General features: G+C 44.6%; 2 protein-coding genes across 2 annotated transcripts in view; one reads left to right on the top strand and one right to left on the bottom strand.

Moving 5' to 3' along the window:
• The window catches only part of WHAMM (WASP homolog associated with actin, golgi membranes and microtubules), a 38829-nt gene extending 38033 nt beyond the window's left edge, over positions 1-796 (bottom strand). Inside the window, exon 1 of the mRNA XM_075858064.1 lies at positions 82-796. Coding sequence (XP_075714179.1) covers positions 82-639 — 558 coding nt within the window. The 5' untranslated portion in view covers positions 640-796. The remainder of the gene's footprint in view (positions 1-81) is intronic.
• Positions 797-7716: 6920 nt separating this feature from the next.
• FSD2 (fibronectin type III and SPRY domain containing 2) overlaps positions 7717-24106 on the top strand; it is a 45130-nt gene continuing 28740 nt past the window's right edge. Inside the window, exons 1-5 of the mRNA XM_075855232.1 lie at positions 7717-9635; positions 15573-15668; positions 15754-15987; positions 21796-21818; positions 22549-22670. Coding sequence (XP_075711347.1) covers positions 8736-9635; positions 15573-15668; positions 15754-15987; positions 21796-21818; positions 22549-22670 — 1375 coding nt within the window. The 5' untranslated portion in view covers positions 7717-8735. The remainder of the gene's footprint in view (positions 9636-15572; positions 15669-15753; positions 15988-21795; positions 21819-22548; positions 22671-24106) is intronic.

The raw sequence follows: 24106 nt of genomic DNA, 5'->3' as shown, positions 1-24106 counted from the left end.
TTTATGTAGGTCTTCGGCTATTCTATTACTGTATATATGAATGTATCCTATACATGCCAGGCTACCCTCCCTTGCCCGCACCGTGCGCAGCTTCTCCTTGGCACGGGACACTTGCTCCTCCAGGCTCTTCTTGCGGAATTCGTGAAGGTTTTCGAAGTATTTCTCCTCATCCTCCTCGTCTTCCGGGAACAGTAAATCCAGCACGATCTTACGGCCGCACTGCTCTATGGCGGCGCCCAGGTAGACCTCCAGTGCCCGGCACACTGCGTCCACTTCCTCCGCGCTGCCCTCCCAGGACGGGGCATTAGGAAACAGCAGTGTCCATAGGCTCCCCGCGGGGTGCTGGGCCGGGAAGCTGGGGAACCAGGGCTCCAAGCAGCTGCACACCGAGCTCAGCTGCCGGTGGATGTGCTCCAGGTCCTGCACTGTGTAAAGCCCGGCCCAGCTGCTCTGCTCCCCGTCCTCCCCCTCCCGCCGCTTCCTCCGCTGCGCGGTCCGGTTGTGACAGGTGACCGCGAACTTGCTGTCCACCTGGTTCCAGGCCACGATGAAGCCCATCTTATACTGCTCCGGCTCCTGGAAGAGGTTGGGGCGTACGGCCACCCAGCCGTCCAGACTGTCCATCCTGTCACAGTCCATAGCCGGCCGCGGCCTGTACCCCGTGACTAATGAGCCCGCTACACCGACATGTGACCAGGTGTTCCCTCAGAGGTGACAGCTCCCGCCCCCAGGGTAATGGCCGCGTATAAACATGACCTCCGTAAACAGGGCTGGAGGAGGGCGGAGCCGGAAATTTCCACGTTACTTGTCATTGGCCGCTGATGGTAAATGTAGACGAGAGGAGTGACGTCAGCAGCATTACGGGTGTAGCCATGTGACCCTCCAGTGATTGGGCTCCCAGGGCGGACTACTGTTCTCCGTAAACACTGTGAAAGATTCATCAGAACCAGCCAATCATGTTGCTGCTTTCATTCTTTAACCCCTTCCCTCAGCAGCAATTTTTCATTTTAGCTTTTTCCTCCCCACCTTCCAAAAGCTCTAACTTTTTTTTATTTTTCCCATCAATATAGTCATATGAGGGGCTGTTTTTTTGCAGTCGAGTTGTAGTTTTTAATGACCAAGCCATTTTTTACGTTTTTCCATCGTCGCATTCCAAGAGCTATAACTTTTTTATTTTTGCCTCGACACAGCTGTATAAGGTCTTGTTTTTGAGGGACAAGTTGTATTTTTTAATAGCACCATTTTGGGGTACATATAATTTATTGATTACATTTTATTAACTTTTCGGGGGGGCTAATGGAAAAAAAACATACATTTCGCCACGCTTTTTTGCATCTTAGATTTACGCCGTTTACCGTGTGGTATAAATAACATAATAACTTTATTTAGTCGCTCATTCGATTGTGGCGATACCAAATTAATATAGATTTTGTATGTTTTACTACTTTTACACAGTAAAAACATTTTTGAAATTATTTGTTTTTGTGTCTCCATGTTTTAAGAGCTATAATTGTTTTATTTTTTCGCCGATGCAGCTGTGTGAGGGCTTGTTTTTTGCGGGACGACTTTTAGTTTTTATTGGTACCATTTTGGAGTACATGAGACTTTTTCATCACTTTTTATAAAAAATTTTGAAGGCAGGATGAACAGAAAACAGTAATTCTGGCATTGTTTTTTTTTTTTTTTTTACGGCATTCACCATGCGGGTTAAATAACATAATTGCTTTATAGGTGGGGTCGTTACGGACGCGGCGATACCAATAATGTGTAATGTTTTAATTAAAAAAAAATATCATATTAAAGTATTTTATAAGGGAAAAAGTGGGTTTTTTATTTGAGATTTTTATTTATTTATCATTAACTTTATTAAACTTTTTGATAACTTTATTTTTAGTCCCACTAGGGGACTTCACTATGCGATTTTCTGATCGCTTTTATAATACACTGCAATACTTCTGTATTAGGGCATGACCACACATGGCGGAATTCCTCCGCAACTGTCCGCATCAATGCCGCACAGAATCTGCGTTGCAGATTCTGCAGCGGATCTGCACAAAATGTGCAGAAAATTGATGCGGACTGGCCGCTGCGGACTGCAGGAAAAGTGCTTCTCTTCTCCCTATTCAGTGCAGGATAGAGAGAAGGGACAGCACTTTCCCTAGTGAAAGTCAAAGAAATTCATACTTACCGCCCGTTGTCTTGGTGACGCGTCCCTCTTTCGGCATCCGGCCCGACCTCCCTGGATGACGCTCCAGTCCATGTGACCGCTGCAGCCTGTGCTTGGCCTGTGATTGGCTGCAGCCGTCACTTACACTGAAACGTCATCCTGGGAGGCCGGACTGGAGACAGACGCAGGGAGTTCTCGGTAAGTATGAACTTATATGTTTTTTTACAGATACATGTATATTGTGATCGGTAGTCACTGTCCCGGGTGCAGAAACAGTTACTGCCGATCGCGTAACTCTTTCAGCACCCTGGACAGTGACTATTTACAGACGTCTCCTAGCAACGCTCCCGTCATTACGGGAGCCCCATTGACTTCCTCAGTCTGGCTGTAGACCTAGAAATACATAGGTCCAGCCAGAATGAAGAAATGTCATGGTAGTAAAAGCAATACGCTCCGCAGCACACATAAGATCTGCGGACTTCATTGCGGAATTTTGACTCTCCATTGAAGTCAATGGAGAAATTCCGCCATGAGTCCGCAACCAGTCCGCCACTGCTCCGCAACAGACAGAGCATGCTGCGGACACCAAATTCCGCTCCGCAGCCTATGCTCCGCAGCGGAATTGTACGCATCGTGTAAACGAACACTGCTAAATTAAAGTGAAAGTCAATGGAGAAACGGCTCCGCTGCGGATTAACGCTGCGGAGTGTCCGCAGCGGAATTTAAGTGAAATTCCGCTATGTGTGAACCCGCCCTTACAGTGTAAAACTGACAGGCATCTTCTCAGTCATGCCTCAGGCATGGCCTAGCAGGCATCCACTATAGGCAGACCTGGGGGTCTTTGTTAGGCCCCCGGCTGCTATAGATGCCATCGGCACCCTGCGATTGCAATTTCAGGGCGCCGATGGGGTGAGAGAGGGAGCAGCCTCCCTCCAAAAGCACTTGGATACGGCGCTCGCTATTGAGCACCGCATCTAAGGGGTTAAACGGGTGAGATCGATGTCCAAATCGATCCCGCACGTTAGAGCAGGTGTCCGGCTGTCTTTAGACCGCCCAACACCCACTTTAGCCGTCACAGGACACCCGTGCCGGGCTTATGTCAGAGCGCCGTGAAAAGGCGGCGCTCCGGCATAAGTACCCTTAACGGCCGCCGTGAAAAGGCGTATTGGCGGGGGTTAATGGCACAATTTAATTTGCCATATAATGTACTGGATAACGGGAAAACACATTCTTTGCGAGGTCAAATGGGAAAAAGAATTTGGGTTTCGATTTTACGGCATTTACAGTGTGGAAAAAAATGACATGTCAACTTTATTTTACGGGTCAATATGATTATACAGATACCAAATGTATGTCGTTTTTTTTTATGATGTACTCATTTTCCAAAGAAAAAACTGTTTGGTAAAAAAAAAAAAATAGTTTTGTGTCGCCATATTCTGAGTGGACTTATTTTTTACAGGGCGAGTTGTGTTTTTTTTTTGGTACCATATATGCGTACATTTACTACTTTTTGATCATTTTTTTTGGAGGAAGCAAAGTGACCAAGAAACAGCAAGTCTGGTGATTTTTATTTATTCACCGTGCAGGATAAATAATATTATTATGCAATAGTTTGGACTTTTACTGATATGGCCATACAGATTGTGTTGTTGTTTTCTATTTATTACATTACAAAAGAGAAAAAGTTTTTTTTTTTAACTTTGAATTTAAAATTTTTTGTAAACTACAAAAACTTTAACTGTTTTTTCCATTTTTTTAGTGCCTAGAGGATTGAACAAGCGATAGTTTGTTCGCTCGCACAATACTCCTTAGTAGGAGCAGAACGATGGCAGAACTGGGGGTCTTCATTAGGCCCCCAGTCTGCCATGACACCATTGGCACACCGTGATCACATTGGGGTGACGGAGGGGCCCATCCCACTCTTTCTAACTACTTAGATGCCGTGATCGTTACTAAGGCATCAGAGTGGTTAAACGGCCGGGAGCGGAGTTATCTCCAAATCTTGCCATTACAGTGAATTGTTGGCTGTATGTTACAGCTCACACCTGCTGAGTATGGAGCGAACTCAGCCCGTAAGCCATCTCCATACTCCCCCTGAGCTTCCATGGCGTACAATAATGTCAAATGTCAGTAAAGGGGTTAAAAGGCCTATGGAAAATGAGGGCTGGAATCCAATTGGTTGCTATCGACAACTGCTCCGTTGTTCCTTTGCACTAGTTTTGATAAATCTAGTTTTTGATAAATCTCTAATGTGAATGATGGTCTCCTGACTGTCCCCCAATGGCAGATGTAGGGGGAAAGGGGCATGTTGGATTTCAACATGCGATCCTTTGTTCCCACGGAGGTAAGCTGCTGCCGGACATTTCTAGCAGCGGTTTATTTTATTTACTCCATTGATTTCAGCCAAGCATGCATTTTTTGGGTCGAGTCAAGAGAATCGTTGACCGAATTAGTGTTCATATCTATCTCATGTGTATTGCCAGCTTTAAAGAGGCTCTGTCACTAGTTTAGTAATGCCCTATCCTAGCTTATCCCAGCTCACCTAACAGGCGCAGTCACACTGATAATGCTAGTGAAATTTGTGTCCCAAAACGTTTATTACTTTAAAAGTTATGAACTTATTTCTAAATATGTAAATGAGCCTGTGCATATGGTTTCCGTTTGTCTCCTTTGTGAAAGGGTTCCGTCGTTTTGGCGGCGTGAATAGCGCAGTCGATTGAGCGCTGGCGCAGATGTGAATGCAGCCTAAGTTTGTGCCCAAGGTTTGCTCCTCAACCAGTAGTTACCCTGAGAAGTAGTCCAACTTTGTGATATGGCCCTAAGTCTGCCACGGCTGGCATAGAAACTGTCAGGTGACATTTGAAGTCTGAAGCAATACATTGAGTCACATGCACAACAAAAAATGAGGTTTACTGAAAGATATTCCAGGCTGATACTTATGAAGCCTCATTGGCCACTTTTTGTAAGTGGGGCTCATTTATTAACCATCACCACCACTTTCTAATAAGAGAAGTGGAAGAAAAACATGCCAGCTTGACCCTGACATTGATTTAAAGAGGCTCTGTCACCACATTATAAGTGTCCTATCTCCTATATAAGGAGATCGGCACTGTAATGTAGATGACAGTAATGCTTTTTATTTTTAAAAAACGATCTATTTTTACCACTTTATTAGCGATTTTAGATTTATGCTAATGAGTTGCTTAATGCCCAAGTGGGCGTATTTTTACTTTAGACCAAGTGGGCATTGTACAGGGGAGTGTATGACGCTGACCAATCAACATGATGCACTCCTCTCCATTCATTTACTCAGCGCATAGGGATCCTGCTAGATCCTTATGTGCTGTCTTATACTAACACATTAACGATACTGAAGTGTTTAGACAGTGAATAGACATTCCACAGGATGTCTATTCACAATCTCTGCACTTCGTTACTCTGTCTGTGGTAGTTACAGCAGAGGAAGAGTGATCTCGCGAGATCTCACTGTAAATAACAGGTTACAACGAGATCACGCTTCCTCAGCTGTAACTACCACAGAAACAGTAACGAAGTGCAGAGATTGTGAATAGTGTATGATTGTGTCATACACTCCCCTGTACAACGCCCACTTGGTCTAAAGTAAAAATACGCCCACTTGGGCATTAAGCAACTCATTAGCATAAATCTAAAATCTCTAATAAAGTGGTAAAAATAGATCGTTTTTTTAAAATAAAAAGCATTACTGTCACCTACATTATAGTGCCAATCTCCTTATGTAGGAGATAGGGCACTTATAATGTGGTGACAGAGCCTCTTTAATCTGCACCACATTCATCAGCAGGGTGTAGGCCCTGTGGATAAATGTATGGATTGCTGAACAGGGTAGAGATACTGACGTACCATGGTATAAAAGTTGCACTCATGTCTTACACAAGTTGAAATTGGAGTTGTGGCAAGAGTGAAGTCTGTGTGTAGCCATTTCTTTAGACTCTCTTCTTCAATGCAAGCACAGCACACAGCAAACATATTTTAAAAATGAGGCCCTGAAGAACTCCCACCTAGTTTTTTAATAAACTTGTATTACCTAGTGACGCAATGTCGGCAGCACATTACATCGCTAGGTCACTATGGAGATGGAGGCTAGGGCCTGGGTGCAGGGGCGTAGCTAATGGCTCATGGGCCCCAGGCAAAAGTCCTTCTTGCCCCCCCCCCACCTTCTCATGGCCGACAGCCCGCATCTTTCAGCTGCATCGCTGGGTCTCCTAAGTGACCCAACAATGCAGCACTAGCAGCCAGGGGCGTCACTGAGGTCTTAAAACATCAGGAGAGACAGCATATCTATAGCCCTAAAACCCTATGGATATGGATAGGATTAGATATAGAGGCACAGCAGACTTTATCACATATGATAGGCTTAGATGTAGGGTCTAGCTCGCTGACATTGCGGCTCCATCGCTGGACCCAGGAAAGGTAAGTATAATAATTGCTTTGCTTTTTTATGTGTGACTAATCTTTTTCGTGTGCTTGTGTTTTTTTACAGGTTCGGTTGTTGGACTACGTCGGATTCGAGGACTACTTCGATGACAGCGGGTTTTCCTATTCCTCCCCACAAATAATTTTTTTCCCGTTTCCCAGTACAGTATATGGTACTTTAAATGGTGCCAATAGAAACTACAACTTTCCCTCGCACCATTCTACTGATTGAAAAATAAAAAAGTTATGGCTCATAGAAGGCACGGAGTAAAAAACGAAAACGTAAAAACAAAAAATGTCTCGGTCTTTAAAGGGTTAAGATAACATATACATCTATGACACTTGCAGTAGTAGTTCACTAGATAGACTAAAATATAAAAAATATATAAATGTTTCACAAATTATAAATATGAAAGGACATCTTCAAATGTGTATTTTAGATGGTCTGGTAAATGACATGAATATCTTACTCCTTATTCACTAGATCATGTTATTATTGATGATCTAGTCTGTTATTTGCCAGGCGGCTTCTGCCTTTTGACATGCGAAGAGTAGGGGACAGCTGCAAGGATCTATATTTGTCATCCTCCATTACTGCTGGGATATCAGTATTCCTGGGCACACTGTCTAAAATTACCCCAGGGCTTTCATGCTCCTTTCCCATAAGCAGATCCCTTGGTCTCCTCTATGCGGTTGTCTCACACAGGGATAGGAACCCAAATTATCAGGTAATTGTGTGCATGGCTATTTTATACCTATAAGCCTTTTAGTAGCTTCACGCTGAGCTGCTGATGCCTTTTTCATGTTACAGTGACATGCCCTCTGTAGTTTGAAATTACAGAATCACATAAAATGCGTTATATATTCTTTTAAATCTTAACACCTTGGCAGACATTGGTTTTCTTCAGCTATGAGCTGTTATCTGTTGTTCTTGATAAAAAAAAAAAAGTATAGAAAGTAGGAGGCTGCTTCTTCTAGCTTGCGTTCTCCCATAATTCTTGTGTATATGTCATTATTCAGTCTACTCTAGTACATTGCTGCCATTATTTAATGCAGTGGTAATGGTTAAAGTGTTAACCTACAGTAAGGGCTTGTCCACATGTAACGGAATTGCGGCAGAATTTCCGTTGAAAGTATCAGACACTCCGCTGCGGAAAAACCGCACCATTTCCTGTGTTTTTTACTGCAGAAAATGGTGCAGATTTTGCGGCGATTTTAGAGGAGAAACCACCATCTCACAGATATGGAAAAAAATGCAGCAAAATCCGCAAAAATTCTGTCCACTTTGTTGCTACTGTATTCTGCTGCGTATTTTCCATCCACAATTCCGGACGGAAAATATGCAGCAATTCCATTATATGTGGACAAGCCCTTATAGATGAGAGAATTGCATATCTAGCAATTCACCATATACTTATTAATATATTTATTATGGGAATGTCTGTCTTACAATATTAAAGCAGATCTGTCATATATGTATGCTGCCCTGTCTGATGGCAGCATAAGTAAGTGACAGACACACTGATAATGTTCTAAAGTTTCTGTACTGCCGATGATTTATGTTGCCTCCACTTCCCCCCTGCCCACCAGCCGATGATTAAAACTTTTATCCCTATGCACAGTAATAGGGAAAAAATGTCACTCAGTGGCTGGAGGATGGACGGAGGCAGGGGGAGCGCGAATATATGAATACACTTGAACTCATCGGCTGCATTGCTGGCCGCCATTAGTAGAACATAAAAATGCACAGAAACTATAGAACATTATTAAGATGGCAAATCTGCCTAACTATACATAGAAGAGGGGGATGTATCCCTGATATACCAGGCAGATTTTCCATTCAGGATTTTTGAAAAGCTGGTTGGCAGCTCCTGAGGGACTATTGGCAGTCTTCTACTCAGAAGAAAATACATTTTTTTAACAACTTCGAACTCAACTAGATATTTTTGAACTTTAGGGGGGAAATGTCATAGGTCAAACATGACCTGTCACCGGTTGATTTTTTTTTTTTACTTTTCAGAAAAAGAAAATAATATGTTTATTTTCGTTTCCTTTTCTTGTCAATTTCCCTTGATCATGATATAATCTCATGTAGCTATCGGTAAAGCCAGGAATGGAGCCTGACAAGGTGAAGGAACTTGAAGTTGTCAGACTGAATGATGTTGATTCATCTACTGATCAAGTAGAACAATTGGAATCTATAGAAGAAAATGAGCCAGAGCAGAAGGGCCTGACATTTTATCACACTGATCTGTATGACTCAAAGGGAAGATTAGAAATATTTCCTGAAACTGGAAAAGAGGAGCAAGTACAAGAACTGACTGATGAACCCAAAGACATACATACAGTTGGTGCCGGCCAGACACAGTTAGATTTAGAAAAAGAAGTTGATGAGTTGGCAAAACTGTATGGATTGTCTGAAGATAAAGATTCTGAAGAATTTCAATTCTTAACAGAACCCTTCAAATACACTCCTACAAAACTGAGTGTTCCTCTACCGGAGCAAACCATTCAATTTCCAAAGCACCGTTCAGAAGAAAACCGATCTGAGCAAGAAGGTGGACATCCTAAAGGTCTGGTAGATGTTCCTCATACAGTCAAGCCGTCTCAAAAAGAAAAGGACGATGTTGAAGAAGTAGTAAAAAAGTCTCCAGATACATATAGTCAAAGAAAGGAAAAAGAAGAAATGTCAGCGCAAGGCAACAAACATTTGCATCAAGAAAGTGTTAATATTGCACCTACAGATAACAGTTCTGAAGATACAGATGTCAAAGGAAGCCAAGAACAACTTCCAGCTGACAGCTGTGTAGATGCAAGTTCCAATGTTAACACAACAGAAGGTTCAGAAGATTCACACATCGATTCAAGTAATCAGGTCAATGAAGAAAGAGAAGAAGCGCCAGACATTTTCTGTCTTGTATGCAAAACACCTATTAGAGCCTTTGAAAAGCTGTTTGGCATACACCAAGATCATGATGTCAAAGAAATTAGTGCGGCTGTAGAAGACATCAAGGTAGGATTAGCTGGAATAATATATTGTGCAAGTGCTATTGTTAAGCGTATACTATAGTAAATATTATCTGTGAGTTCCTAAGGCCTCATGCACACGACCGTAGTGTTTTTCTGGTCCGCAAATTCCAGGACCGTGTTCCGTGAAATGTCATCCGCAGTTCATCCGTATGTCCTCCGCAGTTCATCCGTATGTAATCCGCAAAATGCGGATGAAAAATAAAAAGCCTAGGTAAAACATGATGACGACAGAACTCATTCCCGGTCGTCGCCTAGCAACACTTCCGCAAATCCGCAAAACTGCGGATGACACACGGCGGTGTATCCGCAATTTCCACGGGCCCATTGACTTCTATTGGCATGTCCGCACCGCATTTGCGGCCCATAATAGGACATGTCCGTAGTTTCTGCGGCACGGATGTGCGGACATGCGGAGAGCCGTGAAAACACGGATAGTGTGTATGGGCCCATAGAAATGAATGGGTCCGCAATTTACCCGTGGATTTGCGGTTGAATTGCGGACGCAAAAACACGGTCGTGTGCATGAGGCCTTAGCCATTATATAAAGGAGACCTACCATAACAAAACAAAAAAAAGACCCTTTAATGTACATATCTATGCTGGGAATATAATTCCTTTAGTCCCAAAGACTGTAGTGTTCTTCTGACTGTCAAGTAGGTGGTTAATACCAGTCACTTGCCAAGGGGTAACTACCCACTTGACAGTCAAAGGCCTTATTTGCATATCTGGCACCAAAGCCAATGGCACTGGTTTCTAAGGAACAATGGGGGCTAGAAGAAAAAAAACACGCCAGAATCCGTGAGGCGCTGGCAATCCAAATGAGATGTCAGCTGCCTCATTTTCTTATTTTTAGGTAAATTATCATTTAGGAGGCAGTGAATCCGTGTACTTTATGAAGTAATTTACCCAAAACGTTATACATTTATATGATTACAAAACTCTGTGGAGCCATTCTTTTAACTATTTAGTTTACTACCAGGTACACATAAACTCGTAAATGACAGTTATGTAAGACAGGATCTAAATAAAAAAACTTCTTTGTATTTCTAAAATTCGAATTCTGCCAACATTCTGTTACACTAGGATTAATGCTTCAGTGCGCTGCAATTACAAATACGATTTAATCATTTAATTTTAAAATGCAAGATTAATTATTGGATTTTATCCTATATTTGAATTGGCCACATCTTTTATAGTAAATTTAATTTCTTCTGGATCATAAAATATATCTGTGGGGGATCTATATTTAAAAGTCACCAGATGTTTAATGCCCCATGTAAAAGTATGAGCTTCTGTGCCAAGAACCTTTTACTTAAATACCATTGCCACTTCTTAAAGGCTATGTACACCTTTGGAAGGATTTTTTTTTTTAAATTCAATTACTGTATTTTGTGTTTTCAAGCAAGTTTCAAATTGACTTTTATTAAAAAAGTTTTTTACTTTTTAAGATACAGCTTTTATGCAAGGCTATATTCACATCTGTGTCGAAGGCTCCATTAGGGGCCTCCGTCGCAGATCCAGCAGGGTTTGCCGGAGTTTACCGGAGACAATAGCGCAGCATGCTGCGCTATTGTGTCCGGTAAAATCACGGACACCCCGACGGAATGCCGACGGAACCCATTAAAGTCAATGGGTTTCGTCGGCAACCGGCGGTATCCGTTGTGCAACGGAACCAACTCCCTTGTTCTGCCCCTCTGACGCAGCAGAACAACGGAACACACCAACGCGGGTACAAACCCAGCCTAACCTGTAAATATAACTTAGATGTGATCAAATTTAGTTTGATCCTGTATGTGAGAGACACTCAGGACCCAAACTCCGTCACTTTAGCTGAACTGAGGGATTCGGCTGAGAGAGAACGATACATCTTTTTTGTAAACATACATAGAATCTGTATCATAAAATGGAAAACAGTTTATAATAAAACTGAATTTGAAAGTTGCTTAAAATCACATAACACATTGATTTAATAAAGAAGAAAAATCCTTCCAAAGGTTCTTTTAACCATGAAAAGGTATAAACTGTCATCACTGGCGTAGCTATAGGGGTCGCAGCGGTCGCAAATGGGCCGGGCCCCGAAGCCAGGGGGCCCACAGCCGCGGGCCCCTGTTACTATAGTAACAGACTGTACTTACCTTCCTGGTTCCGGATCGCAGCGGAGGTCCTGACGTCAAGCGCTGTGCGCAGCGCATGACGTCACAGCGCTATGCTCCGTGCACAACATCGAGAGGACAGGACCTCCGCCACGGCTGAAGAGGAAGGAAGATTAGTAGCCCTGACTGGCGGGGTCCGACTCCCGGGACCCGCCAATCAGCTGTTTTGAAGGGGCCGCAGCACTCGTACGAGAGCTGCTTCATCTTCATTCCGGTCACATTGTGAATCGGTGTCTGCGATTTACAGTGTGAGCGAGTAGTGAAATGAAGGGGAAGCAGCTGTCGTACGAGCGCTGCGGCCCCTTCAAAACAGCTGATTGGTGGGCCCGGGAGACGGACCCCGACACATCAGCTATTGATGGCCTATCCTGAGGATAGGCCATCAATGTTTAGGGACTGCACAACCCCTTTAAGCCTACGATGTAGCAGGCTTAGAGGGCCCATTAGACAGGATCACAGATTGTGTGATCCTGTCTGCTGGGCCCTGTATCTAAGCCAATCACATGGTAGGCTTAGATACATGGCCCATGTGTGATCCTGTCTGATGGGCCCTGTATATAAGCCTACCACACTGTAGATTTAGATACAGGGCCCCAGCACACAGTAATCTTATACTGTATAAGATTACTGTCTGCTGGACCCTGTATCTAAGCCTAGCTTGTGGTAGGCTTAGATACAGGGTCCCACAGACAGTATCACACATGGTTTTTTATGTGTTTTCTTACAGGTTCGGTCGTTGGACTACGTCAGATTCCAGGACTACTTCGATGACGGCTTTTTTTTTTATTATCAATAAAATGGTTAATGAGGGTTGTGTGTGGGTGTGTGTTTTTTTTTTATTTCAATAAAATATTTTTTCTATGTCTTTGTGTTTTTTTTTAGACTATATTACTACCGCCTTAGTAATGGCTGCCGGCTGATTGACAGCGTGCATTGCTAAGGCGGGGCTTAATGTTAGCCGATGCAGAGGCTAACACTAACCCCCATTATTACCCCGGTACCCACCGCCACCAGGGGTGCTGGGAAGAGCCGGGTACCATCCAGTACTTGACCATCTGTAGTGATGGTCGGCCACTGGGGCGGGCGCAGGCTGGTATTATCAGGAGGGGAAAGGCCAAAAACAGTGGCCCTTCCCACCCTGGTAATGCTAGGCTGCTGCTGCTTTATTGTATCTGGCTGTTTATGAAAAATGGGGGGGACCCCACGTCATTTAAAAAAAAAAAAATTGGAAAGAACGATGTCGGGTCCCCCCCAAATTTTCATAACCAGCCAGTTACAACACAGCAGCAGCAGGCAGCATTACCAGGGTGGTAGGTGCCACTGTTTTTGGCCTTCCCCAGCCTAATACTACCAGCCTGCGGCCGCCCCGGTGCCTGCTCGTCACTACAGATGGACGGGTACTGGTTCGTACCCGGCTCTTCCCAGTACCCCTGGTGGCGATGGGTACCGGGGTAATAATGGGGGTTAGTGTTGGCCTCTGCACCTGCTAACATTAAACCCCGCCTTAGTAATGGAGGTTGTCAATCAGCCAGCGGCCATTACTAAGGCGGTGATAATAAAGTTTAAAAAGATACAAGCACATAGAAAAAATATTTTATTGAAATAAAAAAAACACAACCCTCATTAACCATTTTATTGAGAATAAAAAAATGCCGTCATTGAAGTCCTCGTATCCGAAGTCCAACAACCGAACCTGTAAAAAAACACAAACACACAAAAATAATCAGTAACACATAAAGAAGCAAAATTATTATTCTTACCTTTCCTGGGTCCAGCGCTGGAGCCGCAATGTCAGCAAGCTGAGTCCTGTATCTAATCCGATCATGTGTGATACTGTCTGCTGGGCCCTATATCTAATCCAATCATGTGTGATACTCTCTGCTGAGCCACTGTATCTAATCCTATCATGTGTGATACTGTCTGCTGAGCCACTGTATCTAATCCTGTCATGTGTGATACTGTCTGCTGAGCCACTGTATCTAATCCTATCATGTGTGATACTGTCTGCTGAGCCACTGTATCTAATCCTATCATGTGTGATACTGTCTGCTGAGCCATTGTATCTAATCCTATCATGTGTGATACTGTCTGCTGAGCCACTGTATCTAATCCTATCATGTGTGATACTGTCTGCTGAGTCATTGTATCTAATCCTATCATGTGTGATACTGTCTGCTGAGCCACTGTATCTAATCCTACCATGTGTGATACTGTCTGCTGAGTCACTATCTAATCCTATCATGTGTGATACTGTCTGCTGGGCCCTATATCTAATCCTATCATGTGTGATACTGTCTGCTGAGCCACTGTATCTAATCCCATCATGTGTGATACTGTCTGCTGAGTCATTGTATCTAATCCTATCATGTGTGATACTGTCTGCTGAGTCATTGTATCTAATCCTATCATGTGTGATACTGTCTGCTGGGCCACTGCATCTAATCCTATCATGTGTGATACTGTCTGCTCAGCCACTGTATCTAATTCTATCATGTGTGATACTGTCTGCTCAGCCACTGTATCTAATCCTATCATGTGTGATACTGTCTGCTGAGCCAATGTATCTAATCCAATCCATAGTTTATAGGGTCGTAGTGCTATAGATATGCTGTCTCCTATACACACATTTTTTTTGGGTGGACACATATGTATTGGGGCTATTTACCCTGATGTTTTAAGTCCTTAGTGACGCCCCTGGCTCCTAGTTCTGCATTGTTGGGTCACTTAGGAGACCGTCGGCCATGAGAAGATTGCGGGGGGGGGGGGGGGGGGGCCAATAAGATCTTTTGCATCGGGGCTCATGAGCCTTTAGCTACGCCCATGACTGTCATACTTTATATGGAGGTCATTTATATGCCTGAGATATACAGTATATTCAGACTAAGAGGTGGCAACTCTAGTATCCTCTTTTTTTGACAAATGGTGACCTCATAGATTTTGTTCACATTGTGCAGTTTTGGTGCTGTTTTCAAGGCTTTTTTTGTTTGTTTTCTCGCCAGAACCAAAATTGGTAGCTGATTTAAAATAAATAAATAAATTAAAACTTAAAACCAGTTTTGCTAGCTTATTCTTTATGACTTCTGAAGCCGATGACCACAACCTTGCCACCCTTTCAACATGTACTATGTGACGACCCATATGGTGGTTGGCAGTGGCTATGTTTTTAAATTTTGCAGAAATGGCCACCAGTGGAATTAAAACGTATGTCAATATCTTCGTATTTTATTCGGATAATGTTCTATTTTCAGGGGGGTCATTTTTTATGTCATATAGATAGAATGGGCTCCAGACAGGTAGAGAGGCAATCATATGTACCTCATGTGAAAAAGAATACATGGGGGTAATTTATTAAGAGGTTTATGCCACATGTTTTGCACAAAAATTTGCATACTTTTACCCTTTTACGACGCTCTCTGCACTTAAAAATGTGGGTAAGGCTTAGCAGAAAGGGCAGGGCCATCTGCAGCCTGACAAATTTACTATAATTTTTTCCAACAATTTTCCTAAATTTTAGCAGAAATATACAAATGCTCATAGCTAGCATAAATTTCACTTTGTGGCGCACAGATAGTCCAAGATGCAACAAGTTTCTTAATAGACGTGCTCACATCTTACTCCAGCAGGCTTCAGACTAAGGCTGGTGTATGAAACACCAATGTTAGTAAATCTTGCCCATGGTTTTTACTTATAGCGTATAATTTTGCAACTTGGTACATGAGCCCTTCTTCTCATAATATCATGACAATTATTCTTTATATTTCCTTCAGGAAGAAATGCACAAAAATATGTGCAAACTGGAAGAGCAGATCACACAGATGGAGAATTTTGCAGGACACCTTGAGGAAATGTACACCACAGTAGAGGTGAGTTTTTTGGAAATTATTTGCTAGAAGGTTTGAGTAGCAGTATGTACAGAAATAAAAATTATTGTTATTTTATAATATTCAGGAGAATTCTGGAAGGCAAGACCAGAATCTTGAGCTGCATTACACAGAAGTGATGGACACTATTGCGTCTAAGCTTGAAGAAAAAATGCAAGTTCTTGGAGAAGAGAAGAGACTTAAACTAGAGTCCTTATTTGAGCAGTTAGTTGACTGTGGGAAAAGTCTTGACACTTCTAAAGGTTTGATGGAGACTATACAGCAGTTATTCAAACAGAATGACAAAGTGGAATTTGTGAAGGTAAGAACTTTTACAGGTCTCAGTTATTGTAATAAATTTGGTGATGGCACGTCTATGTCAGCAATGTACAGAATAGACTGATACATGGTGAGTTGCAGCTTCTGCCACTTTTAGTTTCCAGTGTTGGGAAAAATTCTAAAGAATTATCTTTTCATTTTATCAACTCTTCAAAGGGGTTCAACAAGTCAATTTTGTGTCTAAAAATCAAATTTATTATCTTGTATTTGGAAAATGTCCAAGGCCCAGTTCACACTGAGTTTTTTTACGCTGATTTTGGAATCAGCGCCAAAAAACGTCCGAAACTTCCTGTAACACCCATTGCCGCGGGCCGTCCGGTTTACTCACCTCCTGCTGGCCGCAGCCATGGATCAGTGAGCGCTGGCCTTCATCTCCTCCTCAGGAGACGCCACCACTCACTTCCGCTTCACTCTGCTGTGTCCCTTAGGGTGCGCGCCCATGCCCAGTCTTAAAGGGCCAGCGCGCACACCTGAATTAGATACCCAAATTAGCCCATGAGCACCCTGGACTATAAGAAGGGCCCTTCCCCTTCCTGCATTGCCTGAGCGTTGTTGTCATTTACCTATGTTCGTCTCTGCAAATGGTCCCTTAAGTGTTTCCCAGTTCCCAGTGTTCCCGTTCCTGCTACCTCTATCCTGTGTCCCGTGCTATCCTGGTTCAAGTGCCATTTAGAGTTGGAGTGATGTTGTGCTGTGTACTACGCCTTCCTGGTTACACCACGCCTGGTGTCTGCCTGCTGCCTAGGTCCCATCCGAGCCTGTCTTCGCTACTGTCAGAAGTTACCACAGGTACACCTATCCAAACTATTGACTTTGACTTGTACCCTGTTGACCAGCTGCTATACCGTCAATCAGCTATGATTAAGGACCCCACTGGTATGAAACACGTAAGCGTGGTCCCGGGATTTTTTGTTTTAACTTCCTTGTTTTAAATATGACCAAATAAACCTTATAACTTTTACTTTGAGTGCCGGATATACCTTCACTATACACCACTATTGCCTTGCTTACCTGCTGTCGACACAGGACCAGTTTGGGAATATCTACGAGCACCTGCAGCACTTGGATCCATTCACACCAACTTGCATCAACAAAACGCAATAGAAACGCAGTGGAAACGCAACAGAAACGCAGTGGATATGTGGTGAGCGAACTTTTTGTAATACTTTCCCTATTTTTATACCGTCCAGAACACTATCTGGGAGAGACAAGGACCTGAGACCCGTGACTTCCAGGGGTTCCTAGGGGCATTTCGCACGGTTTTTGAGGAGCCTGGACGAGTCTCGTCGGCAGCTGCCTACTTGCTGAACCTTCGCCAGGGAGACACTTGGGCAAGTACGCAATCCACTTCCGCACCCTGGAAGAGCAATGAGGCCTTGTTGGCTACATTCTTGCAGGGACTGTCTCCTGAGATTAAGGATGAGTTTGCCGCCCCAAGATCTGCCATCTACCCTGGATGACCTCATCCTTCTGGCTGCCTGGATTGACATAAGGATCCGAGAACGGTTCCAAGAGACAGGGAGGACTCCCTAGCCCGGCTCCTACTTTGCAGCAACCCCCTGCTGTCATCATCAGCTGTTCCTCCAAAGGAGTCCTTGAGGATGGACCATCTCAAGCTGTCTACCCAGGAGAGACAACGCAGACGCACTTTCGGGACTCTGTCTGTATTGCGGCCTCGGAGGCCATCTTATGCGTCTGTGCCCCCAAAAGCCCCAGAGCCTAGGGTTGGTTGGAGAGACAACCCTGGGTGAAGATGGACTTTCTTCTAAATTGTCCCATCCCGTGACCATAGTGTCTGGCGAAAAGACGCATCGGGTCTCAGCCTATCTGGACTCTGGATGCGCAGCTAACTTCATTCAGAGAGACCTGGTGGATCTTCTCCAGTTGCCCACAACCCCTTTGGAGAGGCCTTTGATTGTTGCCTCGGGGAATGGACTACCTCTGCCAGACCCGGTTGTAGCTGTGACCAAGCCATTGAAGCTCCAAGTGGGAGCCCTTCATTCTGAGCTCATCTCATTTTTTGTCCTGTCTAAGGCCATCAACCCTGTGCTGCTGGGCCTGCCCTAGCTCTGACTACATGCCCCAGTTCTGGACTGGAATTCTGGAGAGGCTCTCCAGTGGGGTTCCGAGTGCCTCAACCGCTGCCTGGTACAGATCCATCTGGCTCAGCCTCCTCTGCCTCAGTATTTGACAGGATTGCCTTCTCATTATTCTATGTTCTCGGATGTCTTTAGCAATAAGGAGGCGGAGACGCTGCCCCTACATTGGGCATATGACTTTCCTATCGAGCTGATTCCTGATGCATCCCTTCCCCGTTGTAGGGTATATCCTCTCTCCTTGCCAGAGACCCAGTCCAAGTCCTCCTCCCCGACAGGAGCTGGTTTCCTCTTCGTCAAGAAAAAGGATGGTTCTCTGCAACCCTGCATTGACTACCGGGGTCTCAACCGGATCACGGTAAAAATTAGATATCCGTTGCCATTGATTTCAGAACTGTTTGATCGCATACGAGGAGCCAAAATGTTTTCTAAGCTAGACCTGCGGGGGACTTATTACCTAATCCAGATTCGCTGGAGTGACGAATTGAAGACGGCATTTAACACCCGTGACGGACACTATGAATACCTAGTAATGCCCTTCGGCATGTGTAACGCTCCCGCGGTCTTCGAAGAGTTCGTTAATGACATCTTCTGTGACTAAATCTATGTTTGTGTTGTGGTCTATCTTGATGGCATCTTGATTTTTTCTCCAGATCCGATGACTCATCAGAGACATGTCCATCAAGTTTTGCTGTGATTAAGGGAGAATCGCCTGTACGCCAAGTTGGAGAAGTGCATGTTTGAGAGAAATGCTCTATCCTTCCTGGGCTACATCATCTCGGATTAAGTCCTCAAGATAGATCCTGAGAAGGTAAAGGCCGTCCTGGAATGGCCACGTCCTCAAGGCTTAAGGTCCATACAGCGTTTCCTGGGATTCGCCAATTTCTACAGACAGTTCATTCCAAACTTCTCCTCACTGTCATCTCCTATCTCTACCCTCACCAAAAAAAGGCATGAACACCAAGATGTGGACTCCAGAAGCGCAATCCGCATTTAATAGCCTGAAGAGTGCCTTCACGTCAGCCTCTATCCTCCATCATCCAGATGTATCTCGACAGTTTTTGTTGGAGGTGGATGCCTCCTCTGATGGTGCTGGTGCCCTCCTGTTCCAGAAAGGTTCCAAGAGCAAGGCAGTAATATGTGGCTTTTACTCTAAACTCTTCTCTTCCGCAGAACGCAACTACTCGATTGGGGATCGGGAGTTACTGGCCATCAAATTGGCCCTGGAGGAGTGGAGACATTACTAGAGGGCACAGTTCATCCCATCCTGATATTCACTGACCACAAGAATCTCACCTATCTCCAAGCAGCCCAATGGCTGAACCCACGTCAGGCCAGGTGGTCGCTGTTCTTTTCCCGGTTCCAGTTTGAGCTCCACTTCCGTCTGGCCGACAAGAATGTGAGGGCCGATGCCTTATCCAGGTCGTTCGAGACAGAGGACATCATGTCTCCACAAAATATTATTGATCCGTCTTGCATTGTCTCTGTCAACCCCCTGCAAATTAGAGACATCCCTCCGGGGAGGACTTTTGTGCGCCTGGCAGACAGAGGGAGAATCCTCCGCTGGGGACACAGCTCCAGACTGGCAGGTCACGTGGGTACCGGTAAGACCTGAGACCTCATTGTCCGTCATTTCTGGTGGCCCACGCTGCCCAAGGACATCATGGACTTTGTTTCGTCATGCTCGGTGTGAGCAGCTAACAAGGTTGCTCACTCCAAACCTGATGGCCTGCTCCAGCGCTGCCTGTTCCCGATGCTCCCTGGCAGCATATAGCAATGGACTTTGTTGCGGGATGCAGTATGGTCTGGGTTGTGGTGGACTCACTGTGTTCCGCTGACGAATCTACCTTCTGCTTCTCGACGGGCCAACCTCTTCATCCAACACATCTTCCGCCTGCATGGCTTAGCTCGGTATATCGTGTCTGATCGGGGGGTTCAGTTCACCTCAAGGTTCTGGAGAGCCCTCATTAAACTCCTCAATGTAAAGTTGGACTTTTCCTCAGCCTACCATCCCCAGGCAATGGTCAAGTCGAGAGGATCAATCAGATCATGGAGAACTATCTATGACACTTCATCTCCAAGCAGCATGATGACTGGGTGCAGCTTCTTCCTTGGGCCGAGTTCTCATACAATAACCATACTAGCGAGTCCACAAGAACTACACTGTTCTTCATTGTCTATGGCCAACACCCACGAATTCCTCTCCCAGTATCCGTTATGTCCGAATTGGCCGCAGCTGATTCTGGTTTTAGGGACTTCCTGCAGATCTGGCAGCAGACCCGATCCTCCATTCTGCTGGCGGTCGACCGCATGAAATGTAAGGCAGACACAAGGAGAACAGAACCTCCCCAGTTTCTTCAAGGGACCAAAGTCTGGCTGTCCTCCAGAAATATCCGGCTGAGGGTGCCATCATACAAGTTTTCTCCCAGGTTCCTCGGACCTTTCGAGATTTTGCAGCAGATCAACCCTGTCTCCTACAAGCTTCGGCTGCCTCCTACCCTCAAGATCCACAAATCCTTCCATGTCTCCCTTCTGAAGCCTCTGGTCCTAAACCACTACACCAAGATTCCTAGTCCTGCAGTTGCTCCCAGTGGTTCATCGGATACATTTGAGGTTAAGGAGATCCAGGACACCAAGAGAGTTGGAGGAAGAACTTTTTATTTGGTGGATTGGAGGGGGTTTGGTCCTGAGGAGAGGTCCTGGGAGCCAGAGCAGAACCTCAATGCCCCTCTTCTCCTGAAGAAGTTTCTCTCTCGCTCTGGTCCCAAGAGGAGGGGGCGTAAGAGGGGGGATACTGTAACACCCATGGCGTGGGCTGTCAGGTTTACTCACCTCCTGACAGCCGCAGCCATGAATCGGTGAGCGCTGGCCCGCATCTCCTCCTCAGGGGACACCAGCGCTCACTTCCGCTTCACTCTGCTGTGTCCCGTAGGGTGCACACGCCCGTGCCTGGTCTTAAAGGGCCAGCGCACGTACCTGAATGAGATACCCAAATTAGCCCATGAGCACCCTGGACTATAAGAAGGGCCATGCCCCTCCTGCATTGCCTGGTAGTTGTTGTCGTTTACCTATGTTCGTCTCTGCAAATGGTCCCTAAAGTGTTTCCCAGTTCCCAGTGTTCCTGCTACCTGTATCCTGTGTCCCGTGCTATCCTGGTTCAAGTGCCGTTTAGAGTTGGAGTCGTGTTGTGCTGTGTACTACGCCTTCCTGGTTACACCACGCCTGGTGTCTGCCTGCTGCCTAGGTCCCATCTGAGCCTGTCTTCGCTACTGTCAGAAGTTACCACAGGTACACCTATCCAAACTATTGACTTTGACTTGTACCCTGTTGGGCAACTGTTATACCGTCAAGGAAGTATGGCCCAGTGGGTCCACGCACCCAACATGACACTTCCATTAGAAGGGGGGATTGATACCATAATAGATTGCTTCATGTGACTACCTTATTCATTCATTTATATTGGTTAATGTATTTGGAGTCAGAAAATGAATGGTAACTAGTCCCCTTAAGGTTTTTAGATGAAAATACAGGTGGCATTTGATAGACTTGGTCTTCTTCCACCATTACCAACTATGTAACAGATTAAAATGTATATCATGTTTTATAAGAGTATAAATGTAGTTCCACACCACATAATAATGTAGAACTGTAGATTCACAATGACGATTTATAATTTTTTTTATTCCTTTTTGCAGACTGCACTTGATACAACCAACAGGTAAAAAAAAAAAGTTATGATTTCTATATTAAGAAAATTGTGACGGAAAATAATGGTACTTTTTCCAGTGTATAGTGATTGCAGAGGGTCATTTGCTTGATTGTAGAGGGTCCTTTGCTTGTACAGATTGCCACCACGTGGCTTAGTTTTCAACGAGTAGTTTGTCACATACATGGATTCAATAAAGAGTGTAATGTAAAAATGTAGTGAACAGTCAGTGAATTTTTTGTACCTCTATCATCCACATTTCACTGATATCTGATTATTGAAGATAACATGCATTGTGGTATCGGAAGTCCACCTCCTCCATTCTTTTACAGAGGTATAAATGCTCACACATCTGGTTTTGCGGTGTAGGCTTTTGTACATCTCATCCATAGCACAACCCTTCCCCTGCAGCCATATTAAGAAGTGTTAGCACCTCTAGTGCTCATTATGTCTGTCTTACTGATATTCCCAGAGTGCTACTTTCATATAAGGTTAGTGTGTAGTTACATGATGTGACAAAACGAAACTGAGACACTTGAGAGTCTTTGCTTTTACAGGTCACCAATTAGGTGGAAAAAAAAGTTCCAAGCAGTACTTGGACAACTTGGAGCATCATTAAAATGTAAATTTTTAATCATATACTCTTTTGTTGCTCTACCCACATTTGTTACTATTGCTTAAATGGTCTTGACTCTGCATGACGTCCGATGCGATATATTTACAATTTATCTTGGCTTTCCAGATTGCACCAATACTTTACTACTGATCTCAACCTAAATATTTCAACAAATGCAGATTTTAAAAACATTAGTTTAGACTTCTCGGATGTGGAGCAGCTTTTGGATTCCATCGATACTCTACCAGGTACTTGTATTACTAATGTAAGTCCTCATTTAGGCCCTCTTAGAAGATTATGTTACTAAAATTAAGTATAGGATTTATTCATCTTGACCGCTAGAGAGAACTGAACATAGAGTTGTTTCACATATATACGGACCTACGGTCTCTTTTCCTTCCCATAAGTTTGGATGTTTGCCTAGCAGAACTTTCTTTGGGACACCAGTGTGTTTACCTTCTATATTACTGATGCCTCACTAGCACTTTTGCCCTCTACATTTTGCAAGATCTGACTTATAGTCCCCACCTATGTCTGCTACCACTATGTCTGCTACTCCTTAGGCAGCCTGAATTCTTCTGACAGATTCAGGCCAGGATCACACATACACTTTTAGGCTGGGTTCACACGTGGCGGAATTTCACTAGAATTCCGCTGCGGACACTCCGCAGCGTTAATCCGCAGCGGAGCCGTTTCTGCATTGACTTCCACTTCTATTTAGAAGTGTTCGTTTAGACGATGCGTAAAATTCCGCTGCGGAGCATAGGCTGCGGAGCGGAATTTGGTGTCCGCAGCATGCTCTGTCTGTTGCGGAGCAGTGGCGGACTCATGGCGGAATTTCTCCATTGACTTCAATGGAGATTCTAATTTCCGCAATGAAGTCCGCAGCTGTCATGCACATGTTATGTGTGCTGCGGATGCGTCTTGCTTTTTTAACTTGACATTTCTTCATTCTGGCTGGACCTATGTATTTCTAGGTCTACAGCCAGACTGAGGAAGTCAATGGGGCTCCCGTAATGACGGGAGCGTTGCTAGGAGACGTCTGTAAATAGTCACTGTCCAGGGTGCTGAAAGAGTTAAGCGATCGGCAGTAACTGTTTCTGCACCCGGGACAGTGACTACCGATCCCAATATACAGCAACCTGTAAAAAAAATAGAAGTTCATACTTACCGAGAACTCCCTGCTTCTGTCTCCAGTCCGGCCTCCCAGGATGACGTTTCAGTCTAAGTGACGGCTGCAGCCAATCACAGGCCAAGCACAGGCTGCAGCGGTCACATGGACTGGCGCGTCATCCAGGGAGGTCGGGCTGGATGCCGAAAGAGGGACGCGTCACCAAGGCAACGGCCGGTAAGTATGAAATTCGTTTACTTTCACTAGGGAAAGTGCTGTCCCTTCTCTCTATCCTGCACTGATAGGGAGAAGGGAAGCACTTTTCCCGCAGTCCGCAGCAGCTAGTCCGCATCAATTTACTGCACATTTTGGGCAGATCCGCAGCCGTAATCCGCAACCCGGATTAGGTGCGGCATTGATGCGGACAGTTGCGGAGGAAATCCGCCACGTGTGGCCATGCCCTTAATGCAGTTTTTGGTGCTGTTTTTTAACCTAAAGCCAAATGTAGATCCAAAAGGAACGGCAGGTATGAAGAAAAGACTGATTCAACTCCTTTCTTTTGTATCCACTCCA

This window comes from Rhinoderma darwinii, chromosome 3, assembly GCF_050947455.1.
Source record: "Rhinoderma darwinii isolate aRhiDar2 chromosome 3, aRhiDar2.hap1, whole genome shotgun sequence".
NCBI classification, from domain to species: Eukaryota; Metazoa; Chordata; class Amphibia; order Anura; family Rhinodermatidae; genus Rhinoderma; species Rhinoderma darwinii.
Note: the sequence above shows the minus strand (reverse complement) of the source record. Positions and strands in the feature narration are given on the sequence as shown.